This window comes from Boleophthalmus pectinirostris, unplaced genomic scaffold (assembly GCF_026225935.1).
Source record: "Boleophthalmus pectinirostris isolate CB_2022bp ecotype Guang Dong unplaced genomic scaffold, ASM2622593v1 HiC_scaffold_21, whole genome shotgun sequence".
Classification (NCBI taxonomy): Eukaryota; Metazoa; Chordata; class Actinopteri; order Gobiiformes; family Gobiidae; genus Boleophthalmus; species Boleophthalmus pectinirostris.
The window spans coordinates 30,960,470-30,986,679 of record NW_026571175.1 but is presented as its reverse complement, the minus strand read 5'-3'; the positions used below and the strand labels follow the sequence as shown (position 1 = coordinate 30,986,679).

The following is a 26,210-nucleotide window of genomic DNA, read 5'->3' as shown; positions in this document are numbered from 1 at the left end:
GTTCTGGTAACTTATTCAGGTTTACAGTGTACAAATAGAATGTCTTTATAATGCCCGGATCGTCATAAAAATCCTTATTATTATTATCCACTCTTAATTGTTATTTAATATAAGTAATTATTTCTATACAACTTTACAAATACAGTCAGAACACTAAAAAGACGGCAAAGCTACATTAGATCAATCTCTATCCAATTCCGCTTAAGACCCCATTAGAAATGCTATGGCCTTGTTATAACACTGACATAATCAATTGTATAATATCCCCGTGTGAAGTAGCGAGTAAGGCAGAAGTCTCACGCTGCGCAGAGATCTGTCATAAAGGAGGGAAATGATAATGGGGCCTCCAGAAATGAGCCTTCGTCTTTGAGACTTTGAAGAACTTCCTGGTGATTTAAAATCCACAGATGAGGAACACACCCACCCACATGAGACAGCGGCAGGAGGTCATGAGGGACAAGATGAAGCTAATTACGATCTGTGTGGGAAATACATATGTTACAGGGCTCGTCATGTTTACTATAATGACAGTGAGAGGTCGGCGCTCATTTGGCCTGTATGTGCGGGAGGGAGTGTAGTCAAACACTGAACCAATATGTGATGCTCAAAACTTTATTGTGAACAATTTAGAAGAGACCTACAGTAAATCGATGGGCTGGTGGTCTCTTCAGGGGAGACAGGAACAGCTCAAAGGGCTCCCATCAGGTTGTAGTTTGCAGTTGGTGTTGTTTTGATGTCTCCATTAGGTGTTCTATGAAAGGATGAGTGGAGAGGACTGAGAAGGGGACTGGATCATCTGGCCCACAGCCCAGGTCCTGATATACACCAACCAGCTGCTTTGTGTACTCAGTGTGGGCGTCCTTTGTGATACTGCTGTGGCTGATGACAGTCAGAAGTGCAGGTATAGACACTTTTTGTTTTCCCAGAAAAGCACTTAAAGAAGAGCTTTCACCTTGACTAGACTCAGCATCCAGTTCTGGGGAGTTGAACTCTGAAGGTTCATCTAAACTTGGCATCAACTGGACAAGCTGGGTCAAAGAGGACTGATGGAGACGATGCCCTAGAACCACAGTGAGCGCCCTGAGAAAGCCCTGTTTGGGGTTTAGATCAGCAGCAAGGTACAGAAGCCTGGATGTATAATTGAGACGTGGAGGGCTGAGAGAGTGGTCAGCAAATAACTGGAAGAAGAATTTGAGCAAGTTATAGAAATGATTTTGAGGTTGTGGCTCAGAGGGGTCCAGGACAGTCCCTTCAGGAAACCACAGCTGTGCCTGTAGAAACTCTTCTTCACTGACGTATCCTTTGTTTTCAATATCCGCTGCCTTCAAACGCTGCAGAGCATCTAAAAGCTGTGTTATAGAAGGTGAGGGCCATAGCTGGGCACAACTGAGCATGAACCGATGCCAATCCACACACTCATATTTATCTTTAAATAAATCCTCAATCCATGCCAGCTCTATCTCCGTGAGCTGCTTTTGGGTGGTTCTGAGCCAGGTTCCTGATAAAGCAATTCTGTTCTCGCTTGAAATCATGATATTTTTGAGCAGATTAGAAAACTCCACATATGACAAAAGACCGTTAGGAGCCACACTCCTGAACTGCAGACAGAGTGATTCCAGCTGGGTAAAGAGCAGAGTGCCCTGTGAAGGAGCTTCTGAAGGTGGACGAGACAGAGGCAATGCCACCATGTGGTAGTCACCATTTAAACTGAAATGAGTCCCATCCAAAACCAACCTATACAGCAGTTTAGCTCCAGACTCTATGTGGTGCCGCACCACTTCTGCTAGTTCTTCAGTTCTCTTCATTTCATTCTCAAAATGCTCTTCTAACAGCTCGTCCATGGAGGAGAATGTGTGCTTTGCCTCAGACTGAATCAAATCTACTAAGTGTAAACCGTGACCTTTGACCAGGCTCAAACGCACCTTAGCTGCCTTCTGCTCATGACTGAGGGCGGCATTGCATTGTGTCATTGATTTATCTATAATTTTGATTTGAAGAGTGTGAAAAACGTTTGGTGAGAATAAAAAATAAAAGTAAAATACAGAAAGTACTTGTGTCATTGTACCTTTAGTTGCTTCCTACTATCCGTGATTGTCTGTGACCTGCTCCCGCGCCGTCATTGAGCTAATGTTACTATCACGTCCGCAGAGCTAATGTCAACAAAAGCACAAATTCACTCTCAAACGTTGCTTCATGAACTGTTAATGCAGTAACAATGTCCAGGTTATTAAATAAACTTAATGGATCCTAGTTTTAATCACTTGTTTGAGACATCACAGTTATTTACCGAGAGATGCAATTCATCAATAATATTTATTATTTTAACTATTATTACTTTATTTTAATTATTTATATTCAGTTGTCTGTAGTAAGTCTAGGAAAAATGAGAAAATATCCCAGTTTTCTCCATCTACATGTCATTGTAGTGCTCCGTTATGTTCGGCTAATCAACAATTACAACCATACATCAGTTTTCATCATTTCCCCACTGACACACAACTCCAAGCGCACTGGGTACATGCGATTAGAAGAGGTAAGGACAAATTCAAGATGATTCCAAACAACACATACGTCTGCAAGTTTTCATTTTACTGCTGATCACATTTACTTCAGCGGGTTTGATCACAGTTGGTCGGTGAGCCCAGTGTCGGAAACTACACTGGAAGTTGTCATCGCATGTTTCCAAACGTCTTCCTGGTTTGTGACGTAAATGTGAATAGAGTTTTTGACAAAACCTGCTTGCTTTTATACCTCCTGCAGTTACGTAGGCTTTTACAGGTAACTTTCAAAACTCTACAGCTAGTCTCCTAAGTTCCATGTGTGCAGAAAATAAACTATAAACTATATAAACTAAATACACCAAAACAATGAAACAAAACATAACTTAACCCAGGTCTCTCCCCTTCACATGGTCCAGCCCACGGACTTCCCCCAGAGGCTTTAAAAATAGCCGACATGGGGCTTTTGTCTGGACCATGTGAAGCTGCAGGTAAGTATAGTGAATAGGGGTGTAACGATATCCAAGTCTCACGATACGATATCATCACGGTATGAACCTCACGGTACGATATTTATTGTGATATTGTAGGAAAGCTCACGATATGGTGGGGAGGCGATATTCAAATCTCTTGGTACGATATTTTCACGACATACATCTCACGGTACAATATTTATTGCGATATATTGTGGAGGCTAATAAAACTGTGAATATGCAACTTTTTCCTTTTAAAATGCCTTGACAAGATTTAATCCAAAGAACTAAGACTTAAAAGTACTTAGAACTGCTATTTCTTCTTGTAGTCTGCACTGAAATGGAGCAAAGGATCATGGTCTATGTAGTTCCCTCTGTCTTTTTTTTAGCTATTGCTGCACCATAACTCTTCATTTAAGCAAAGAGACTTGTAATTCGATGTATTGTGATGGTCCACGGTATTATTGTGAGAACTCTGACGATACAATATCACGATATTTCGGTTATTGTTACATCCCTAATAGTGAATATGGATGTAACTGAAATAATTAACAAATAATGAACAAATTAACAAGTGTGTGAAACTAAATGAATCCTTGCTTAATGGGACAAAAGCTGACTTTGTCACAGGGGCATTTAAAAGAAATATTGTTAAAATGTAGATTTCTGTAATACATCGAATGCTCGGGTTTAGTCACCAGCAGAAATAATCAGAGCATGTGTAGTTTGGAAATAAATATTCTAACTTACTATTGTGCAGCCCAATTTACAGCTACAAGTTTTATCTTCTACTCACTTTTGAAGGCTGGACAATCACATTTGTTGACGGTTGCCCGATGTTCTTTGTCTGCATCCTCTGCTTTTGCTCCTCCACCGTTTCTCCTGAAGGACAAAAAGACGTAATAAGTCCTTGTTAACTTTACACAAGAAATTAAAAAGAAATAAATTAAATAAACAAAAAATATTCTAATTTTATGCCCAGAAAGATTTTTAGTGACTCAATTTAGAACAACATCTCTTCCATTTTATAATAACTCATGATTATAAATGTGAAAATGTAAAACGATACAGTAAAAATGTAAGAAGCAACAATATGAGATGTAAACTTATACTTCATAAACAATAATCCATAAATACTGTTTAACGTCAACCACAAAATGAACTTTTAAATCCTAAATATATTAAATTAGTTATATAGGTGTGATCAATTTGACAGTGTATTGTAACAAGTTTGTTAGTTAAGTAAAAGTACAGATACTGGAGCAAAAAATACTCAAGTAAAAGCAAAAGTATCACATGGAAAAATATATCTGAAGAGTAAAAAGTAAAAGTATTTCACGCAGATTTTGAGATGTAATAAAGCTTCAAATGTTGTGATTTTGATACAGAATTGTGCTGAATATTGTTCAACAGAAAAAAAAATTTCCACACTGTTTTTATTTTTTCTGTATATTTTTGTTTGCTCAAATTACAAATGTGTTAAAAAATAAACCTCTCTGACTTTTCAGCAGATCTCAAACTATAATAATAATAAATAAATACTTAAGTTAAACCTGTAGTGGAGTAGAAAGTGCAGATACAGGCTCTCAAATGTAGTGAAATAAAAATACTTTACTGCTTTTGCTTTGTTATGTTCCACCGCTGAGAGTCTTAAAGTGAAGACATGATTTTCTTTCATTCTCGTTAATCCATTCGTCACAATTATAGCAGATCACATTATGTGCCCTTCACACATCGGTGTTTATTGTTCTACCAGCATCAAAAACATATTTAATTTAGTATAGATGTCAAAACAGCACGTATTCTTAGAACGTGGCTCTATTTTCTACTTGTTCTTGGCTCTTGATGTAGGTCCAGTTAATTAGACCTGAGTCGCCAGGGGAATAAAACATAGAAGGGTGGACAGAGGGAGGGACTGTGGGGCCATTTTATACCACAACTTCTCTTTTTTTTTTTTTTTTTTAAGACAATACAGTAAAGCACAGGTGTCAAACATAAGGCCCGGGGGCCAGATCTGGCCCTCCAAGACCTTTAATGTGGCCCTTGGGTGATTTTCTACTAAAATATTTTAATTATATTTTCTATTAAAATATTATTAATTTTCTGCGATGCTGAGCATAGCAGTGTCTCCAGAGCCTCTGTGCGTGGCCCCTCCCACCAGAGCAGCACAAACGAAGACTTGTGTATTTCCAAAACGCTCTTAAAGGACGATCGTTTTGACTGTTGACCGTGACACCCTCATCAGCAAAATGTCCAACATGAGAAAAGTGAAGCCGAGTGCAGGATTTACCAAGAAAAATTTACTTATTCTTGTTTGCAAACAAGTTAATGTTAAAACATTGTGTTGAAATTGAATTTTTCTTAAAGTTTCAGGTTGTTCATAATATTATAATATTATATTAAGAAAGAGTTCATCAATTTAAAAAGATTTCTGTAATAGATTTGCGTTTCTCTGCACAAATATTTGAACTTCTTGTTATTTTTGGGGTTTATATGACATGAGTTTTCTGATCCGGCCCCTTTGGGATCAAAGTAGGTTGGATACGGCCCCCGGACCAAAATGAGTTTGACAACCCTGCAGTAAAGTCTATTTGCCTTGTTGACATGTTCACTGTCATCAGAATTGTCATCAACATAAATACACCCAAGAAGTATATAAGAAGACAAAATTAACATGTTTGGTTTAATTTTATACCAGTTATTTGTGTCAGAACAATTTATCTAAACTTTTAAAGAGGCTGTACTTGATTTTGACATGGAAAAACAGAACTAGTGAATTTTAAAGTGGCCATATTACACTATTTTCTGATCTTTGTTGTAGCGCTGCGTCCTCATCACAAACATACTTGGAGTTGTGTTTTGCTTCTTTTATACACAAATTCTTCACAAATTTTGACTTTGAGTTCTTCTCTCAAACTGAAAACACTCCATTCCATCTTGTGACGTCATGTGGTAATACAGGAAGTGCTCCACTGTGTTTTCAAACTCCATACACCATCACGAGAATCATTTGGATGACAAATTCAGCTGTGGAATTACCAATCGCAGAATTACAAAAATGAAAAGTCCTATATTGCGCAAAATTTACTCTTGTTAAGTCAAGTTAAAATCCCGTTTCTGTGTCAAAAACAGACCTGGAGTTGTGTTTTGTTTTATTCACACATATTTTACTCAAACATATGTGAATGAAACAAAACCTCCTTTCCTTCCTTTCCCTCATTTCCATCCTTTATTATTAGTCTGTCGACATCTCCAAATCTTAAAATGCTCTGTTCCACCTTGTGATGTCATGAAGCGGTAGTTTTCAAGTTAACGGCTACATTTTACCTTTTGTTTACCAGAGATTTAGCAATTCCAGGGCAGAAATTACCCAAATGATTCTAATGTAGGTGTATGGAGTTTAAAAACACAGTGGAGAACTTCCTGTTTTCTATTTGAAAGAAAAACACGGCCTAAACATGTATAAATGAAACAAAACACAACTCCAGATTTGTTTTTGACATGGAAACAACATTATACCACGAATTAAAGCTCCAAAGAGTCATTTTGGACCAAGTTTGGACAAAGTTATGTTAACTTTTATGGTGAAACGTTCTCCATCTGCTTGTCTCCATGAGGATATCACTTTTCCTGGAACGTTCCTCAGTACAGTATTATATTTATCACATTTATTACATAGTGTTTCTATAAAGTACAGTCCTACGATGTGTAACTGCACTGTTTACTACAAACTCACGCCATGGCACTTTTTGTTTTTTTAACCACAAACCCATAAAGGAAGTGTGTAGTCACGTTTTCTCAGTTTTCTCTTCTTCTTAAAGTGTTTAAATAACGCTTTGTAAGTGTTTTTAGGCAGCAGATCAAACAAAACAAAACAATGGCCCATGCTGGAGATTTAAGTCCGATAACCGATATCCTAATAACTAGGGGTGTGCAGAAATATCTAAATATCGTATCGCTTAATACATTTTTTCCCAAAGACTGGGCTGCGACCCTCAGTTGGGTTGCAAGACTGTTTTTTTTTTGGGTCGCCCTGTCATGATCTGTGCACTGAATCTCCACACACCCCTGCTCCTCCCTTCTTCAGCAGCACCCTCTTGCCTATCCAGTTTTCTGTGGGAAACACCGATTACTGTTTTTCCTTGTTTAAAACTTGAGTACCGAGACGCACATAAAATCCCTTAATTTTCTAAAAAAAAATCGACAGAGCACTTTATAAACCTGATGCACCTTATGTATTAATTCTGGTTGTGCTTACTGACCTCCAACCGATTTTCACAAACATTCCACTGAGTCGTGTCCTTTAGATCGACAGAAACTGAACCGCATCAGCGCACAAGGAGCAAGCGTTTTTTTATCGCTTATAGTTTATGCAAATTAACCATGTGTTTTTAAGTTTCGTTTCTGTAAAATGTAAACAAATGCGCACAAAGCTGCATTAAACACATTATTACTTAATGTATTTTTGAGTCCTTCTCGTAGGAAATAAAAAAAATCTTAAGTCTCAAGTGTCGTCCGTTTGTTTCTCTTAATGCGCCTTATAATCCGAAAAATACGGTAATACTGATTGTTCAGAGAGACACGATCGCTCAGTCAACAATAAACTATCCTCATTAATGTTCAATAATGGTCACAAATTTATTTTATGACTTGGGTTGCAAAGGTTTGTGACTTTTAAAATATGAGTCCCCAGAAAAAAAGTTTGGGAAACACTAGATTAATTTGATGATGCAGTATTCGATATTGTTGGCTGCTGTATCGAAGAGTAATTTTTTTGTATATTTTACTAAATTATTTTGTTACAGAGCTACAGTTTTGTTGCTTGTTTAGTGGAAGGAAACTCTTTTATGCGACACATTTGACATTTTCACTGTTTTGAGGATTAAAATGTTTGTGTTTCATATGAACTTTGCACAAGAAGTGGTTTAACAAAGACTTTTAGTGTCACAGCCATGATTTAGCCTTTATTTTTTTATTGAAATGTGTTGAATCGATTTGAAATATATCGTATATATCATATATATCATATATATCGTAGTCGCAAAGGTTTGTGACTTTTAAAATATGAGTCCCCAGAAAAAAAGTTTGGGAAAAATTGTATTAATGTGAAAATACAGTATCGATATCGTGGGCTATATCGCCAAGAGTAATTTTTGGTATATTTTACTAAATTATTTTGTTACAGAGCTACAGTTTTGTTGCTTGTTTAGTGGAAGGAAACTCTTTTATGTGACACATTTGACATTTTCACTGTTTTGAGGATTAAAATGTTTGTGTTTCATATGAACTTTGCACAGAAAGTGGTTTAACAAAGACTTGTAGTGTCACAGCCATGATTTAGCCTTTATTTTTTTATTGAACCGTGTTGAATCAATTTGAAATTTATCACTGTGCACTGTATCGATTTATATATTGTATCGGCAACTTCTTAAGGAAACCCAGCCCTAAAATAAGTCCAAATATTTCTAGTAAGGAGCTTTTAGTTTTGACGTGACAGTAATTTTCCAGCTCTGCTCCTGTGGGACGTACAAGGCCCAGACCTCTTTGTGTGACTCCAGATCGGCTCATCTGAACCAGCAGCTGCTCAGACAACACTTTCCCCCGGCACAAGTGACGCGTTCATTGTCTTCTGTTCGCTCCTGTTACACAAGCGCTTATCTGATAACCGCAATAATAATGAATATAATAATATAATGGGGATCAAATGTTGCGTGACGTGGCAGGACTGAAAAATACGAAAGTCCCGTATTACGCAAAAATTACTCTCGTGAGCTTTAGTCATGTTATAATGTGGTTTCCTCAGCAAAAACAGACCCAGAGTTGTGTTTTGTTTCATTCACACACATCTGAATAATCATCAAGCTGTGCAATGAATTGAACTTTGATCGCAATTTCGATTTGTGTGTCAAATGATTTCCAAACTCATAATCAAGCTGAAAAGATTTTGGGATTTTTTAAAATATAAATACATATGTTTATTTTATTTTTTAAATGTAGAGATTGTAGAACAGCTAGATATAGAGTTTATTTTGGATACATTTATGTTTTTCTATGCCTTATTTCAAAGTTTATTTTATTCACTTTTATGTTTTATATGAAGCAAAACTGCTCTAACTTTCATATTTGTAGCCTATATTTATTTGTCAATTTGAATGTTTTGCATAAATTATCAATAACAAAGTGGTTTTTTTGAGACAAATGCTGGATAAATGCATTCGTGTAACAAAAAAAAATACTCGTTTGAATAATCGTGATTTTAATATTGATAAAAAATAATAGTGATAATGATTTTTTTCATAATCGAGCAGCTCTAATTATTATTATTTATTTGTATTTATTTTATTTATTTATTTTGCATATATAACATAATTAAAAAAAAACATACTAGATAAAAAAGTAGGTGTTGGAAGAGGCAAAAAAACCCAAAAGGTTTTATATTAAAGCCACCACCTTATGAATACATTAAAAATTGAACATTATCGCTGTGCATAAAAAATATATATATATGAAAAATTACATTTCAACACCATGGATTAAATTCATTTGATTCAAACATGGATTAAAACACAATGAAACATCCACAACTGAAAGATTAACAAACATTACCATGAACAGTGTTGGGAAGGTTACTAATAAAATGTATTCCCCTACAGTTGTTTGCTTAAAGGCAATGAAAAGCCCAGACTTTATTTAACCGTATAAAAAATATTATTGACAGAAGAGGAGGAGACACGGTCCATGCAGCATGATTTAGTCCTGTTAAATCCTGTTTTAGTCCTGGTTTAGATCTAGTTTAGACCTGGTTTTAGTCCTGGTTTTAGTCCTGGTTTTAGTCCTGGTTTAGTCCTGGTTTAGTCCTGGTTTAGACCTGGTTTAGATCTAGTTTAGACCTGGTTTAGTTTCCTGCAATGAGTGTAATTACTGAAAAAAAAAAAAAGGGGGGGGGGATTTAGCCCAAAATGTGAAAACAGGAAAATATCACAAGTAGGGATGGGCATTCGATGAAATTTTCTTAATCGATCGTCGGGAGAATTAACGATCGATTATCGATTAATCATTAACGTTTTTATATTAAAATGATCATCATTATTATTACTATCTGCACTACTAATGTGCATAAATAAATTCAACTTTACGACATATAAACCGTAACGACTCTAGAGCCACATCAGCCCGTTTGACATTTATAATGTGTTTAATTCAGTTTTGCGCAACTCTCAGAAACGAAACTTAAAACCGCATCGCTAATTTGCATAAACTCAGCGAAGATAAAACTACAGCTCTTGTGTCGCTGATGCGGTCAACTTCTGTTGGATTAAAAGACATGACTCAGTGGAATACAGGTTAGTGTGACCAGATTTGCGTTTGTCAAAACCAGGACACTGTACGGGGGGTTGGAGGTGGGGACTCGTCATCGACATTGCGCGACTCTCACCTGGTAAAACTTTTTCCCACTGGACACCGAAACATATGTTCCTGCTTTGTACACTGTGCACATGGACTCACACTTGTCCCGAACGCAACGGAAAGTGTGGAATTTCTTGTACAAATCATCGTTAAATACACATTTGTGCTTCGGTACGCTGCAGACTGACCGAATGTTTGTGTTTGCTCGCTCCTTCTGAGTGCAGAGAGACACATGTACAGACCCCTGTTTGGTCACGCTACGCACAGCAACCTGCATTCGGTTTGTCGATTAAAATTAACGTAATCGATGAAATTCTTAATGATCAATTATCGATTAATCGATTAATCATGCCCATCCCTAATCACAATCCATTTATTTCAACAAAGTAACTGTAATCCAATCCCCACTCACTGAAACAGTAACTGTAACTGAATACAGTTACTCATAATTTGTACTCTGATTACGTAACTCCGGTACATGTAATCTGTTACTCCCCAACACTGACCATGAAATATCAAACATTTGGTCAAACTCTTTTTAAACAAAGCCTCTGATGTTTCGTCACTAACCAGATGTGAAAACAGCTCCAGAATTTACAGCCTCTGTATCGAAGCAAAACTGAGCTCTTGATGTGACACATTTTGGAAACATGAAAATTATTATTTTGATGAGTTTTGCATCTATGAATCTCTGCATTGGTTTTAAAATAAAATGTGATTAAGTTGTGAAGTGGTAGTTTTCAAGTTAACAGCTACATTTTACTTTTGTTCAGTAGAGCTTGACATTTCCAGGTCTGAAATTATCCAAATGATTCTAGTGAAGGTGTGTGGAGTTTAAAAACACAGTGGAGCACTTCCTGTTTTCTGTTTGAAAGACGAAAACAGCCTAAATACGTTTTAATATAGATCAGAAAATAGCGTAATATGGGCCTTTTAAACAGCAACGGAAATCCTCCTTTTCAGATGGATAAAGAATATCTGAGTCACTTCCTTGAAAGTAGAAGTAAATTACCGTGCAACATGATTCTTTTTTTTTTTTTCTCACACAGGGTAAGATGAGTTTGGAAATGTTGCATAATAATAAATCATGACAGCCTCTAACTTTCTATGCTGCACTTCAGAATAACAACATATACATAAATACATATAAACACGTACAGTAATACATATCTGTCATATTTATTTCTTTATATTCACTACAATCTCCTCTGTAATATACTGTATTTTCTCTCTATATTGTATATACTCCACATTCTGTATATATATCACACTTTCTGGTCCTGGCACTTCTGATTAGATCCTAAACCACATTTCACATGTAATGACAATAAAGTTGAATCTGATCTAATAATGCATTTCTATACTGCACTTCTGAATAACTACATATACATAAATACATACAAATACATAAAACATTTCTATACTGCACTTCAGAATAACAATGGTACTTATACAGGTCAGTGATGTTCTGCAGTTTTCAAAAGCTCAAATAATGAAAATATAATGGCATAAAACATGTGTAGATTTTCTGGTATATTTAAGTGTATATTTTATCATTTCATATAAGCCCCTTGAAAAAAAACTTTGATTAAAAAAGAAAAAAAAAACTAAACATTTTTCTGCAGTCAGAGACGTCTTAAAAATGTCATTAAGAGCAGCGGACATATTGTTAAAACTTAGTTAAATCTAAAATGACTTACATTATTGAAAATGATAAAAACACAAACTGAGGTCTACAAATAAACTGCAGGCCTTTCAAAAGTTGTTGTGTTTTTTTTCTTAAAGTTTTGAAGAATTTGCCCTAATACAGCATTAACCCTCAACTCTGGTACCTATTTTTTTCATATAAAGAGTAAAACACTTCAAAATTGGATAAAACTTTCCCTGATACATTTCACTCAGAATTTTGAATACCAGAAATAGTCCCAGATATGTACATGTATGTATCCTTATGTTTGTAATGTACTAGCTCAAAAAAATAAAAATAAAAACATAAATAAATATAGATACAAACTAGATTTCTATCCTGCACTTCAGAATAAGCACATATACATAAATACATAGACATTGTGTTTGGTCACTATGTGTGTTTTGGTCATTTTGTTTTGCCGCTCATACTTTCAGTTTGACTAAAGCTTGAATAATCATATAGTATTAAAAAAAAGTGCATTGTGTAACTTTTCTGGTGGAGGGTCCATCAAATGTTTTTCTCCAGGGAGATATTATTGCTTTGTCTGGAATGTTTCACAGTTTCTATCATCATGGAGACCAAACCAGACCAATAGACCAAAAAGGATCATTTGTTCTACCAACAATTTAGGTTATTCGATTCTTTTTAAGGACCAAGAGTTTGTTTTTAAACTGGGACGGAGCAAACATCATTGGGACGGAGGAAAATAAACATCACCGCTGGATTAAAGAGGCAATCGAAATATGGAAACGAGTCAACAGACGATAAATTGGGATGAGGGGGCTTTGTTACTCTCACACACCTGGGATACTGTCCTGAGGAAGTCAGACTGCAGATGGCGCTGTCGTCCTGCCTCCTCCGGTAGGAAAACAGCGCCAAAACCCGTTTAAATCAGCTGAACAGACACGTCACAGCAACATCACGTGACTCTGAGGAAAACCACAGTGAGCAGTCAAAACTGTCAGGTATGAAAACAAACTCTGGTCTGAAAAAAGAACCTAATAACATCAACCAGACCAAGTTACAGGTCAGATCTGTGGAGAGGCAACCCACTCACAGTCAGAATTCTCATTTTTTAAAGTATTTTTGAGCCATAAAATCACCTGTAATTGAATAAATGTAAAGTAGAGCTGTTTAATGTCACACTGTGGAACTGTGGAACATAGAAACAAGTAGGTGAGGTTGCACAATGCCTCTTTAAAACGAATATTAGGCTACATTTTGCTCCCGTTTATCCCTGTTTACAGCTCCACCTACCAGTGGCTTCCAAATACCTCACAGGGATTTTACCGAGAGCGTCTGTGAGCTCAGCGTGTCTCAAACTGAAAGTGCGGCCATGACACCGGCTCAGGCCCCTCTGCCAAAAATATCACACCACTCCTGAGCTCTGACCATCTGTGGAACCACAACATCGCTTCAACACGGACTTTCTCTTTGTAAATAACCTATAGTATGATTTGTCTTGGTTAAAATCTCTTGTGACAATTTTAATTATTATTTTTATATTGCACTATTTTCTGTTGTTAACCATTAACTTATGCGTTTCTGTTTAGCGCTTTTATTTTGAAGGGTTGTTTTTTGGTTAATTACCTTGACAGAGCAAATGTATACATATATATTTTTAGATATTTTTGTGTCTTTATTTTGTTTAGCTTCCCCTCTGAAGAGTCACAAAGGTATGTTATTGATTAAAATATTTCTTTTGAATAACTTTGTGTCTCTAGCTGTTATCATTGTTGATTAATGTTGTCAAGATGAATGTAAATAATAATCAAACTTGCGTTGAGTTTTGTGTATTTGTATTTACACCCTGTATTTTGTATTCCTTTTAGCTTTTACAGCAGATTGGAGGATTTATTGCCAATAAATAAAAATAAAAATCGCCCGATCAAGTGTCAGTCTTCATTCAGAGGCTCATTCACGCTACACTCTTTTTTATTTTTGACGATACCAACATGTGTACAGTATAGCCAATAGGGGTCTGCAAAAATATTGAAGTATCGATATATTGTATTGTTTAATTTGATGATACAGTATCGATATATATCACCAAGAGTATTTTTAGGTATATTTTACTAAATTATTTTGTGTACGAGCTACAATTGTGTTGACATTTTCACAGTTTTGAGTAAAATGTGTTTTTCTTATTGACTTAGCACAAAATTAATGGACTTTTAGTATCAGAGCCATGATTTAGACTTTGTAAAAAATTAATTTATTAATTAATTTAAAAAAAAAAGCTCTGTAATGCGTCTTTGTGACATGTCTGTGAAAAGCGCTACATAAATAAAAACTTACTTACTTACTTTTTCAACAAACCATATCGAATCAGTTTGAAATATATAGAATCGTACTGAATCGAAAGTGGACTGTATCAAAAAACGTATCATATCGTGGCCTATGTATCGAGGTATGTATCGTATCGGCAACTTCTTAATGATATTCGGCCCTAATAACCAATATGTCTTTATTCGGGCTGTAGTCTTTAAAGGTTCACTGTGTAACTTTCCTGGAGGGAATCTGCTACCTGAGAAGTCTTCCCTAAGATAGTAACATTTTTTGCCTAGAATATTCCACAGTTATTCAAATGTAGGTGATTTGAATGCCTCTCCACAGATCTGACCTGTAACTTGGCCTGGTCTTATCATCTGCCTGTTGAAGATAAAAGATAAAAGTCTATTGCCACAGAAGCCATTGCCACACAGTTGCAATAAAATGCAATAAAATTTCCAACAACTTCCAATTTGTTTTCAACCAACAAGATCCTGCACACGTACAATCTTTGAAAACATGAACCATCTCCAACGCGACACACCATCGCCATCATCATCAACATCCCTCTGTCACAGAAAAAACACTCATGTTCCACTGAGTCGTGTCCTTTAGTCCAACAGAAGCTGAACCGCATCAGCGCACGAGAGCGTTTCTTTTTTTTTTCCACTTAGTTTATACAAATTAGCCATGTGGTTTTAAGTTTTGTTTCTGTGAGACTTGCGCAAAGCTGCATTAAACACATTATAATGTCAGGCTGATGTGGCTCTAGAGTGTTTATGGTTTATATGTTGTAAAGTTTAGTTAATTTATGCAAATTAGTAATAGTAATAATAATGATGATACTTATGATATAAAAACTATAATGATTAATCAAAACTCGATCGTTAATTCTCCCGACAATCGATTAATAAAATTTCATCGAATGTCCATCCCTAATCTACAGTAGGAAGATGAAATATTATGATTTATTGTTCATTCTTACAAAAGTTCTGAGCATTAATAACAATGAACAATGTATTTTTTTCATTCAATGTTAATAGAATATTTTGTGTTTTATGATAAGAAATCATGTTAATTTAAAGTAGTTATCAAAATCGAACAGAATCGTAAATCAGGAGTCCAAAATCCAAAGTCGAAAAGAATCGTGACTTAAGTGAATCTTTCCATCCCTAATCAACACTATACCAACTAAATCTGTGTTTCATTCGTTTTTCAAAATAAAACCAAAAATAAGAAAACAAAAAAACTATGATTTTCTTCATTATTTGTCTCCAAAACCAAAATGAAAAAACAGATAATGATTAGTTTTTTCAGTTTTCGATTTTGTGTTTAAATGAAAAATGGAAAAAACGGATAACGACCGTTTCCTGTTTACGTGACTTCCGTGACTGCGATCTCGGACTTTTGCACTGCATATGGACTGAACCAGGACTGATCCAGGTCCGTGACCTGACCGGGACCAGACCGGGACCAGAGCGGGACCAGAGCAGGACTGAGACCAGACCAGACCAGCGCTGGACTGAGACGAGACCAGACCAGGACCAGGCCGGGACCAGACCGAGACTGAGATCAGAACTGAGACCGGGACAAGACCGAGACTGAGACCAGACCGGGACCAGCGCTGGACTGAGACGAGACCAGACCAGGACCAGGCCAGGACCAGACCGGGACCAGACCGGGACCAGACCGGGACTGAGACCGGGACTGAGACCGGGACCAGAGCGGACTCCAAGCTTTGACTTCGAGCTCCGGCCCTGCCATGGGCTCTGAGCCTCCGGTCTCGTCCCGGCCTGGTCCCGGTCTGGTCCCGGCCTGGTTCAGTCCATATGCAGTGCAAAACTTCGGCATCGCAGTCACGGAAGTCACGTAAACAGGAAACGGTCGTTATCCGTTTTTTTCCATTCTTCATTTAAACACAAAATCGAAAACTGAAAATCTAATCATTATCTGTTTTTTCATTTTGGTTTTGGAGACAAATAATGAAGAAAACTGTTGTTTTTTCGTTTTCTTATTTTTGGTTTTATATTGAAAAACGAATGAACGAATGATACATGGATTCAACTACTACATAATATAATTGTTTAAATACTACAGAGTTTGATTTTATATCAGTTTTCAAAGTAACCTACTTGCAGATTTACTGGAAACTCATTTGTAACGGTCATAGGACGTTGTGAAATCGATGCTTTTCAAAATGGGTCATGCTCTGCTCATGGGACCTTGACACTTGGTCGCCCTTTATTGTGTCATCTTCCCATTATTCAGTATCTTTGTACACTTTTTATCATTCATCTTACACCACATTTACAGACATTTTAAGGAAATGACTGTATTAAGTCTACAGTCGGCGTCTATCTTGGTGACTTTTCTTTTATAAGAGAAAAATCAGTATATAATTTGAGCGAACGGTCTCCATTGTTCCTTTTGCTTTTTCTAACAGCTTAAATTACTTACCCACAATAACAAAACCGCCCTCCGCTTCTTTCTCTGACGTGGATTTTTTTGCGTCCTTGCGAAATCCAAATAAATTAAACATGATGAAACCTGTCAATACAGCAAATAGTATTAGACAAACATAAGCAACAAAACTTTTACACTCTGGCATTTAACACCATGTGAGTTGTCTGGTCCTCTGTATGTTTTATTTTATTATTATTATTATTATTATTATTGTTTTGTTATTTATTTTTATTTACTTAGTCATTTATTTATTTATTTTTTATTAAGTTTTAGCTTTATGCATTTTAACACTTATTATTTATGATTTACTGTCTTTTATTGTATTAATTTGTAAACTGGAAACTGTCATAGTTATAAAATACGCTGTATAAATAAAGTGGATTAGATTAGATTGATAATTATAGTATATAAATGTAGTAGCAATACGATTGTAATGATTTGGAGGTTTGTATTTTGAGAATATCAGATTTTATTTTACCAACTGACTTTATAAATGTGTTCAAAATTGTAAAATAAAATGCATTCAATAACTTATATGAAAAAGTAAGTTATATACCTGTGATGTGAGTAGATAACAGCCAGATTTTTTTTAAAGATGTAGTATATTTTGTAGTATTTTCTGTGTATAATTTAGGATTTTATAAATGTTTTCAAAAGCGACCTACCTTGATCTGACCACAAGTCCACAAAAACGAAACTAAAACTGCCTAAGACTTTGTTTCAAGCGCAGTAGTTCTGGATTATAGAAACCGAAACATTAATCAGATACTTTAAAGTGACTAAAGTAGAATAAATAAACTATTTAAGCGTTCAGCAGAAAATTATTTGTTTAACATGATCGTTTCTGATGTTGTGACGCTACGTCACTTTAAAGAGCTTCTCTATCTCAGTCCGTGTAGAAACAAGCTTTATGTGAAAGTAAGTTCCGTTCAATATAAAATGATAATTCGAATTACTAAATTGAATATAAAATGTGTTTTGCTAATAATAAATATCTAAATTAACCGCTTTAGAGATTGCGTTTATTTTTTTAATCATTTTTTGAAATGTATTATATATGCACTTTTTCCTTTTGCTAGAGATTTTATATTTTATTACTTATTTTTCAATTTTATTTTGATTAGTACATACACATTTATATAATTATTCCTGATTTGACACTGTCTCTTGCTCTTTTTTGCTGCTTATTTAGAATTTACTATTACGATTAATAGTTTTCCTCTTTTTTGATGTGTGAGCTACTATGTCCAAATAATTTCCCTTGTGAAATAATAAAGTTTGTCTAAGTCTATTTTATTTTAATTTGTTTTACTTTTTTATCAAGTGGGCTTCATATTGGGGGATTTTTACAGTGAAAATAAATAAATAAATACATGAATAAAATAAAAATAAAAAATAAGTAAGTAAGTAAAAAAAAAAAAAGTAAGTAAGAAAGAAAGTAAAAAAAAAATAAAAATCTAATCTCGAATAACTATATAATCATTGAAACAGCTGTAAAAAAAAAATAAAAAATTAATAAACAAAATCACAAAATACAAAACAAACGTGGAAAATGTTCGGGGTGTCTGATATTTATTTTATTAATTGTTTTTTTATTTGTCGTATTTTCCCACTTAGGCCATATTTGAAATGTGATAAATAGTTAAAATAATAAATGAACTATTAAACATTATGCTGCGGAACCAATGTGTTTTAGTTTTTGAGGGGACACATTTTGACACAGCGGAGAAGCGCTCGATTTCTATTTTAATCTCTCCCGTCTTTCACCGCGCAGTTTTGTGATTGCTAGTTTCCGTATCCCGCCCTACCGGCACTTCATGTTCAGCAACACCAGCGCCTCCAACACATTTCGCGCGTAGATCCAGCATTTCCCATTTCAGTCCGCGCCACAGAAGCTCAAAATCAACATGGCAAACATAATAGACGTGCCTAAACCCAGAATAAACTGCTCTATGCTCTCGCAGCACATCAACAGACCCGTGTGCTTTGTAGGGCGAGTGGAAAAGGTCGGTTTTCATGATTATAGTGCACGTTTTTAAGTGTTTTCGCTGCTTATCGCTGTGTTTTCTCATTGTCCAGGTTCATCCCACCGGCAAAACCTTCACTGTTTCAGATGGAGAGGGAAAAATAGCCACAGTGGAGCTAAACGAGCCTGTAAGTATTGTGTTTTAACTTGTTCTGCAAAAATCTGGGGTCTAATCGGTGTAATATATGGAGACTTCTTAATTCCGGTGTGTGCTGTCGTCAAAAATGCATAAAAAATGACAAATTACTATAGAATTATTTATTATTTATTCATTAAAGGTGCATTGTGTAACTTTTCTGCCTATAGTCCATCTGAAATCTTAGATAATATGGCTTTAAACTGTTGTATTGCACTTTTTTCAGTTACATCACAAGAAATATGTATAGTCACTGTGAGCGGACTCGCCTTTCCACAGACTAAACCTGTAACTTGGCCTAGTTATTGGGATACAGTGGAACATTCTAGGTAAAAGGAACATTATCTCCATGGAGACAAACAATGGGCTGACAATCCACCAGAAAATTTCACATTTTTTAATCTACCGTCTTGTTGTGATGGTAACGATTGACCCACAAATTAAAGGTGCACTATGTAACTTTTTGTGTCGAGGGTCAGTCACCTGCTTGTTTCTATGGAGATGTCATTGCTCCACTGTCAGTGTTCCACAGTGTGACATTAAACAGCTCTACCTTACATTTATTCAATTACAGCTCAAAAATACTAAAAAAATATAAAAATAAAAAAGGGTATTCTGACTGTGAGCAGGGTCGTCTCTCCACAGATCTGACCTGTAACTTGGTCTATTTTGCTTTCCATGGAGATAGAAAGGTTTAATACTGTGAAAACGATAACATCTTCATGGAGAAAAGCATTTGACGTGACGAAAGTGTGTTTTGTTTTGATTATATTTTAATATTTTGTCAGAATTGTTAGTATCAAATTAATAAAAGTTCTGGGGTAGTTTGAAATTTCAGAAATGTAAAGCAAAAATTGATCCATTCAAGTTCAATGCTTAAGGAAATATGTACTAAATATTCTGTTGTTGACATTCAGAAAATCAATTGATGCTGCACTATGTCACTTTTATTCAATTACAGGTGGTTTTATAACTCAAAAAAACAACATCATTCTGACTGTGAGCGGGGTCGCCTCTCCACAGATCTGACCTGTAACTTGGTCTGGTTTGGTCTTCATGAAGATAGAAATGTTTAATGCCATACTGTGAAACATTCCAGACAAAACAACATCTCTCCACCAGAAAAGCTAGATGGTGCGCCTTTAAAATGTTTCTTGTAACTTTAATCCAAAGGTTGTGTGTTGTTTGTGTGTTTCAGCTTGATGAAGAGCTGAGCGGGGTGGTGGAAATCATCGGTATGGTGTCGAACAAAGGAGTCATCATGGCGTCCGTGTACAACATGCTCAGAGAGGATAAGGGCAACCTCTTTGGTATGTACAATCATGTTAAGGCCTTATTAGTATTTCTATTTGTTTAGGATTATGAATAAGGGAGCTACAGAAATCTGTGTATCTATTATTCATTTGTTTTTCAAAATAAAACCAAAAATAAGAAATGAAAAAAAATAATATTTTCTTCATTATTTGTGTCCAAAACCAAAATGAAAAAATGGATAATGATTACGTGACTTAAACTGTGATGCCGGACTGAACCAGGACTGAACCAGGACTGAACCAGGACTGAACCAGGACTGAACCAGGACTGAACCAGGACTGAACCAGTTTTCAGTCCTGGTCTGATCTGATTTAGTCCCGGTCCAGTCCCGGATCACAGTTTAAGTCACAGAAACGGGAAACGGTCGTTATCTGTTTTTTTCTACATTATTCATTGAAACACAACATTGAAAACTGAAACAAACAAATCTGTTTTTTGATTTTGGTTTTGTAGACAAATAATGAAGAAAATAGTTGTTTTTTGTTTTCTTATTTTTGGTTTTATATTGATAAATGAACAAATGATACCTGGATTTACAGAGAACAGAGCAGATCTAGTTTTAGTCAGATCATATAAAAGCTCCATTTTAGGCCAGTGTCTGATCTGTTATAATGTTGTTCCCTCACCAAAAACAGACCTGGACTTGAGTTTTGTTTCATTCACACATGTTTAACACAAAAACCTGTACATTTAGATGTCTTTGCTCAAACTGAAAACACTTTACTCCACCTTGTGATGTCATGTGGTAATCATAAAACTGTACATATAAATGGACATATCCCAAAACATGCTACACAGGTCTCCAGGAAAACCAGTTGATAACTAAGGTCAATTAAAATTACAATCAATCAATCAATCAATTAACCTGCCCAGGGACTACAGGTGGAAATTAACACTGGTGCTACAACCTGGTACAAGCATCTGTCCTGTTAACTGTTAAGGTTAATGTAAAAATTGTGTTGTGTCCCTCTCATTAAATAAATAAATAGCTTTCTTTCTTGGAATTCTGTTATTGTTTAATAGGATTTGGTACGTTTGCTTCAGCTTGGACCCTTTCTGTCACAATCCATGTAGTTGTGGTGTGTTTTCTTTTTGTTTTGTAGTGCTGCAGAATGACTCAATTAAAAAAATAATAATAAAGAAATGGACATATCTGATGCTCTAGTCACCACAGAATGTATAAAAGAAGTGAATTTAAGCGAGTGTGACGCTCAAATGAGGCTCTCGATGCAAATGATTACAGGAGCGAATCTGGAGTCAGATTTTATGTTATGAATAGGACAAAATAGCGGGGAAAAATTCAGGATCATGTAGAGCAGGTTAATACAAACTTTTTAAGACCAAAATGATGAGGCTCACAGCAGCAGTTATAGAGAGAGGGACGACAAGATCCAAATGTAAGTCCGTTGGAGCCAGAGTCAGAAAGAGCCGGAAGAGCCTCCTGGTGAACTTCCTATTTGGCATGTGGCGACTATGTATGTGCTTTAGCTATGTCCGCTCATATATACGATCTATGGTTCCAAACAGCAAGTTCACATGTGGCTCTTCGGGCTCCTTCTGACTCTGGCTCCAATTGACTTGCATTAGAATATTGTGGCTCCTCTCTCTGTATCTGCTGCTGTGAGCCTTGTCATTTTGGTCTTAAAATGCATGTTTTAATCCACTCTACATGATCCTGGTGTTTTTTTGTTTTTTCGCTATTTTGTCTGTCAAAAAGTCCTATTCATAATATGGAACCTGGCTCCAAATTTGTTCTCTTCACAAGCTTCATTTGAGCGGCGCTGAACACTGTGAATGACGTCACACTCGCTAAGTCCACATTTTTTTATACAGTCTATGGTGGTAATACAGGAAGTGCTCCACTGTGTTTTTAAAATCCATACACCTTTGCCACTGCTGCTTCATGACATCACAAGGTTGAACAGAGCATTTTGAATTTGAGATGTAGACTAATAAATAAAAGGTTTGCTCAAATGAAACATGTGAATGAAACAAAATAAAACTCCAGGTCTGTTTTTGAGAAGGTAACAACTTTATAACACGACTAAAAGCTCACAAGAGTCAATTTTGTGTAATATAGGACCTTTAAATGATATAATAGACATGGTAGTTATTTGTATGATGTGGAGATTTACACTGCAGAATTGGTCTCAGAGTTTAAACATTGATTCTGTTTACCAGGGTAGCCACGGGGTCTTAAAAGTCTTAAAAAGGTCTTAAATTTCATGTTTCTAATTTAAGGCCTTAAAAAGTCTTAAATGATGTTGTCCATGTCTTCTTTTTTTTCCACAAAGGTCTTAAATTTCATTAACCTATTAGTTTGTTTACTCAACCGGGCTGCAGTGCGATGTTAAATCGAATCGAAACAAAGCAAAATAAAAACAACGTGAAATCATGTAACGTGAATGAACGTCTAATTTGGAGTATACGCAAACAATACTTTGGTTTCTGGCACCGGCAGCAATGAGTAAACAATCAGTAGAGTGGAGGAAGACGTTGGATGGATCATGTTGGTTTAATCAACAGTGGCTCTTAGATTCTAGATATGTAGTTGGTTGGTCATTATTAGAATTGGATCTGGTGTTTTTCTCAAGCATAATTGGTGCGACGTTGGTCTTAATTTTCATTTCAGTGGTCTTAAAAAGGTCTTGAAGTCTTAAATTTGGGGTAGTCAAACCTGGGGATACTGTTTTATAGAGTAGCAGGAACCTTGATCAATTTAGGCTATTAAAACGATGACTTAGTTTAGTCTTTTTATATACATACAACTTTAACAACGCATTGTATTAAGAGTTCTAAAATAAATAAAAGATCTGCCTCTCTGTCTCCTCTCACTTAGTTTTTCTTGAATTACATTGGTGTAAACATGAGACTAATAACTGTCTGTGCCCCTCAGATATTGAGCTGTATAATGAAGCCTTGAAGGTCGTCCACGACTTTCCGCAGCACTACCCGTTTGAAGGAGCCGTCAGCGGATAAGCACTAGAGACACACACAACTGTTCACTTTATTTTTTTTTTTATATCTGTACAAACTTGTTTTCAAAATAAAAGTATTGTTCACAAATCTCTGACTTGGGTAAATATTTATTGTAAAAAACATTAATAGTTATGACCAGCAGATGGCAGCATTGTCAACTCTAAAAACCCTTTAGACTCGTTCAAACACGTGGGCATGACATTTGTAAACGAAAGGTTGGCAAATTAAAGAAAAAGAACAACTGATTCTTTATGATTGTGGAAATGTATCGATACAATATTGTGAAAGTCAGTATTTGAAGAATTTTAGTAAGAACAGTGTATTTTTGTTTTGTTTGTTTTTTTTTCTCTATTTTTTAAATGCAGAAGTTGTACTAGATCAGTGTAACCATAATTATGAATAATTAATACTCTACGTGACAATTATGCACTTCATTAGTTGGAAGAAGACTCAAAAGTTTCAGCATTTTAAAGATTGCGCCCTCTGCTGGCTTCAAGTGGGACATCTTAAACGTTGATTTGCGCTTTTTTTTAATACCTCCCATCAGAAGTGGGAACTTGCAAGTCGTGACTTGGACTCGAGTCAGACTTGAGTCACTATTTTTAGGACTTGAGACTTGACTTGATAAAATGGACTAAGACTTGGGACTCGATTTGGACTTGAAGGTCAGTGACTTGGGACTTGACTTGGACTTAAGGCCCAGGACTTGAGAAGACCTGATGCTTCTCCTAAAAAAATTATCTTTTTAGAAAATACTTTTCCCTTTACAGTTGATAAATGCAGTGATTAATTTTACAGGAACAAATTGGAACATGTCCCTCCCACTTTGTTTGGTACTTTAACTGAAGTACTGTGATGTGGTATCCTCAAATGTACTACAGTAATATGCAGTGCAATAAAGTACAATACAGTATTATACAGTACAATACCATAAAACAGAAGGAACTACAAAGAAAATTATCTTTCATGATAAAATAACTCTTATTTAGCACTTTTAAATCTGAATTATTTCTATTCTGACCATAATGATTTGCACTAAGATCTTGTCAAGACATTTAAAAATGAAAAAATTGCATTTCTACAACTCTTATATAAATATTCCATGACTTTTAAACTACAGTTTAGTTTAAAATTCATATAAATTGCAAAAATCTAAGCTATATTTGGTACTTTGGTTTAAAGACTTGAAATGACTTGAAGCTCAAAGCAGACGACTTGGGCTTGACTTGGACTTAAGGGCCAGTGACTCGAGACTCGACTTGGACTTGACTCGGACTTGAGGTCAAAAAGACTTACTTGAGACTTGCAAAAGAACGACTTGGTTCCACCTCTGCCTCCCGTTTCATTTCAAATTTTCTTCCACCTGCAGGAACTCTCAATCAAACTAATAGACCTTAACCTAATAAAACCCTAAAGAGATACGTGGCCATGTCGCGTTTGCTCTGTACGCTTGTGTTTGAGGTTGCACCAGGGAGAATAATCATGTTAAAACTAGCTCTTAATCTTTCGGTAGCTTCATCATCTGTCAAATAATTCAAAGACTCCATCATATCTGTCACAGGGCGATTATAATGGGAATTCTGCTGCAATTTAACTGCTCAGACAAACTCACGCTGCACACCAAGCTTTTTGCAACCTGAAAGAGTCAAAAAGTAGCAAATAATATGTACAGATATGTTTATATTTTCTGTGGAGACCAGACGTCCCTTTTTACCCGAGATAGTCCCAGTTTTGAGCCCCGTGTCCCCTGTCACAGCAGATTTATACAAAACCAGTGATTTGTCCAAGAAATGTCCCTATTTTTGACCAATCTGATCTAAACCAGGACTAAACTGAGACTAAACCAGGATTACATCAGGTCTAAACCAGGACTAAACAGGACTATCACAATTTTTGACTAATCTGATCCCTGCCAACAGTAAAGAGGAGCATAAATTGTCATTTGTTTTGCCAAAATACAGAAAATCGTGTTTGTAAATGACCACAAGTTCCTCGGATCATGACTGACACAAAAATGCACAATGTCGCACGCTCTTTTCTCAAATTTATTTAATACTGATAGATAGAGACATGCATCCAACAAAAATTGCGACTGCGTGCTGAGTCCCAAGACAAAAAAACAAAGAGATCTGCACTGGAGTTCTTTGAAGCTCCCAAATTTTGATTTCAATGACACCACAATGTGACGTTTCGAGCTTCAACGAACTCCAGTGCAGATCTCTTATTTATTTATTTTTTTGTACAATTTTATTTAAACCAAACTTCCCCAACCTGGATTTGTCCCAGTTTAGAATTAAATCTTACCCTAATATTTTCATAACTTTTTTAATGTTGTAAAACTGGATATTACTTTAAAGTTGTATTGTGTAACTTTTCTTGTCTTCATAATAAGTGTTTTATTGTTTTGCCAGAATGTTTCGCTTTTTCTATCTCCATGGAGCCACTTGGACTCGGTCTTGCCTCGGTCTTGAAGACGCTTGGGCTCAATTTTGTCTCGGTCTTAAACGCGTTTGGACTCGGTCTTGTCTCGGTCTCGGGGTCTGACACACGACAAGTGATAAAATGGAGATAGACAGATGCTGTGGTCCAAAGCCAGAAAAACAATCTGATGAATCTCACTTTTAAATAGTTGTTTTCCTTCTCATTCATGCTGTCAAAAGTTGTATTTAGACTGATTCATGTATTTTGAGTGATCTTTATTCTCCTGTTTTCAAGACACCATATTGCTGATTTACCCCTGTTTTCACCACCCACTGTTCTGTATTACTTTATTTATTTATTTTTTCTAAATCAATGATACGTGTACAAATTCTCGAATTGGCAGCGCTGCGTAGCTATTTGGTCAAAAATGTACAAAATCACTCCCACTAGTGTGATCTGTTAGTCTTATTCATCAGCCAGTTTCACTTTGTCGAAACCGTCTGACCTCGCAGTATTAGGATTCGTTCGCTCG

General features: G+C 35.8%; 2 protein-coding genes across 3 annotated transcripts in view; one reads left to right on the top strand and one right to left on the bottom strand.

The window, feature by feature from the left end:
* Window positions 1-17,692, bottom strand: part of umad1 (UBAP1-MVB12-associated (UMA) domain containing 1) — a 32,774-nt gene extending 15,082 nt beyond the window's left edge. For both annotated transcript variants that reach the window (XM_020925965.2, XM_055157209.1), the window contains exons 1-3: window positions 17,468-17,692; window positions 16,797-16,886; window positions 3,768-3,853 (exon numbers count right to left, since the gene is read on the bottom strand). In XM_020925965.2, the coding sequence (XP_020781624.1) occupies window positions 3,768-3,853; window positions 16,797-16,878 (168 nt within the window). In that variant the 5' untranslated portion in view covers window positions 16,879-16,886; window positions 17,468-17,692. The remainder of the gene's footprint in view (window positions 1-3,767; window positions 3,854-16,796; window positions 16,887-17,467) is intronic.
* A 956-nt stretch (window positions 17,693-18,648) lies between these two features.
* Window positions 18,649-23,344, top strand: rpa3 (replication protein A3). The gene is made up of 4 exons (XM_020925964.2): window positions 18,649-18,808; window positions 18,882-18,956; window positions 20,163-20,274; window positions 23,175-23,344. The coding sequence occupies exons 1-4, from the start codon at window positions 18,710-18,712 to the stop codon at window positions 23,255-23,257; spliced, it is 369 nt and encodes a 122-aa protein (XP_020781623.1). The 5' UTR covers window positions 18,649-18,709; the 3' UTR covers window positions 23,258-23,344.
* The last annotated feature ends 2,866 nt before the right edge of the window (window positions 23,345-26,210 follow it).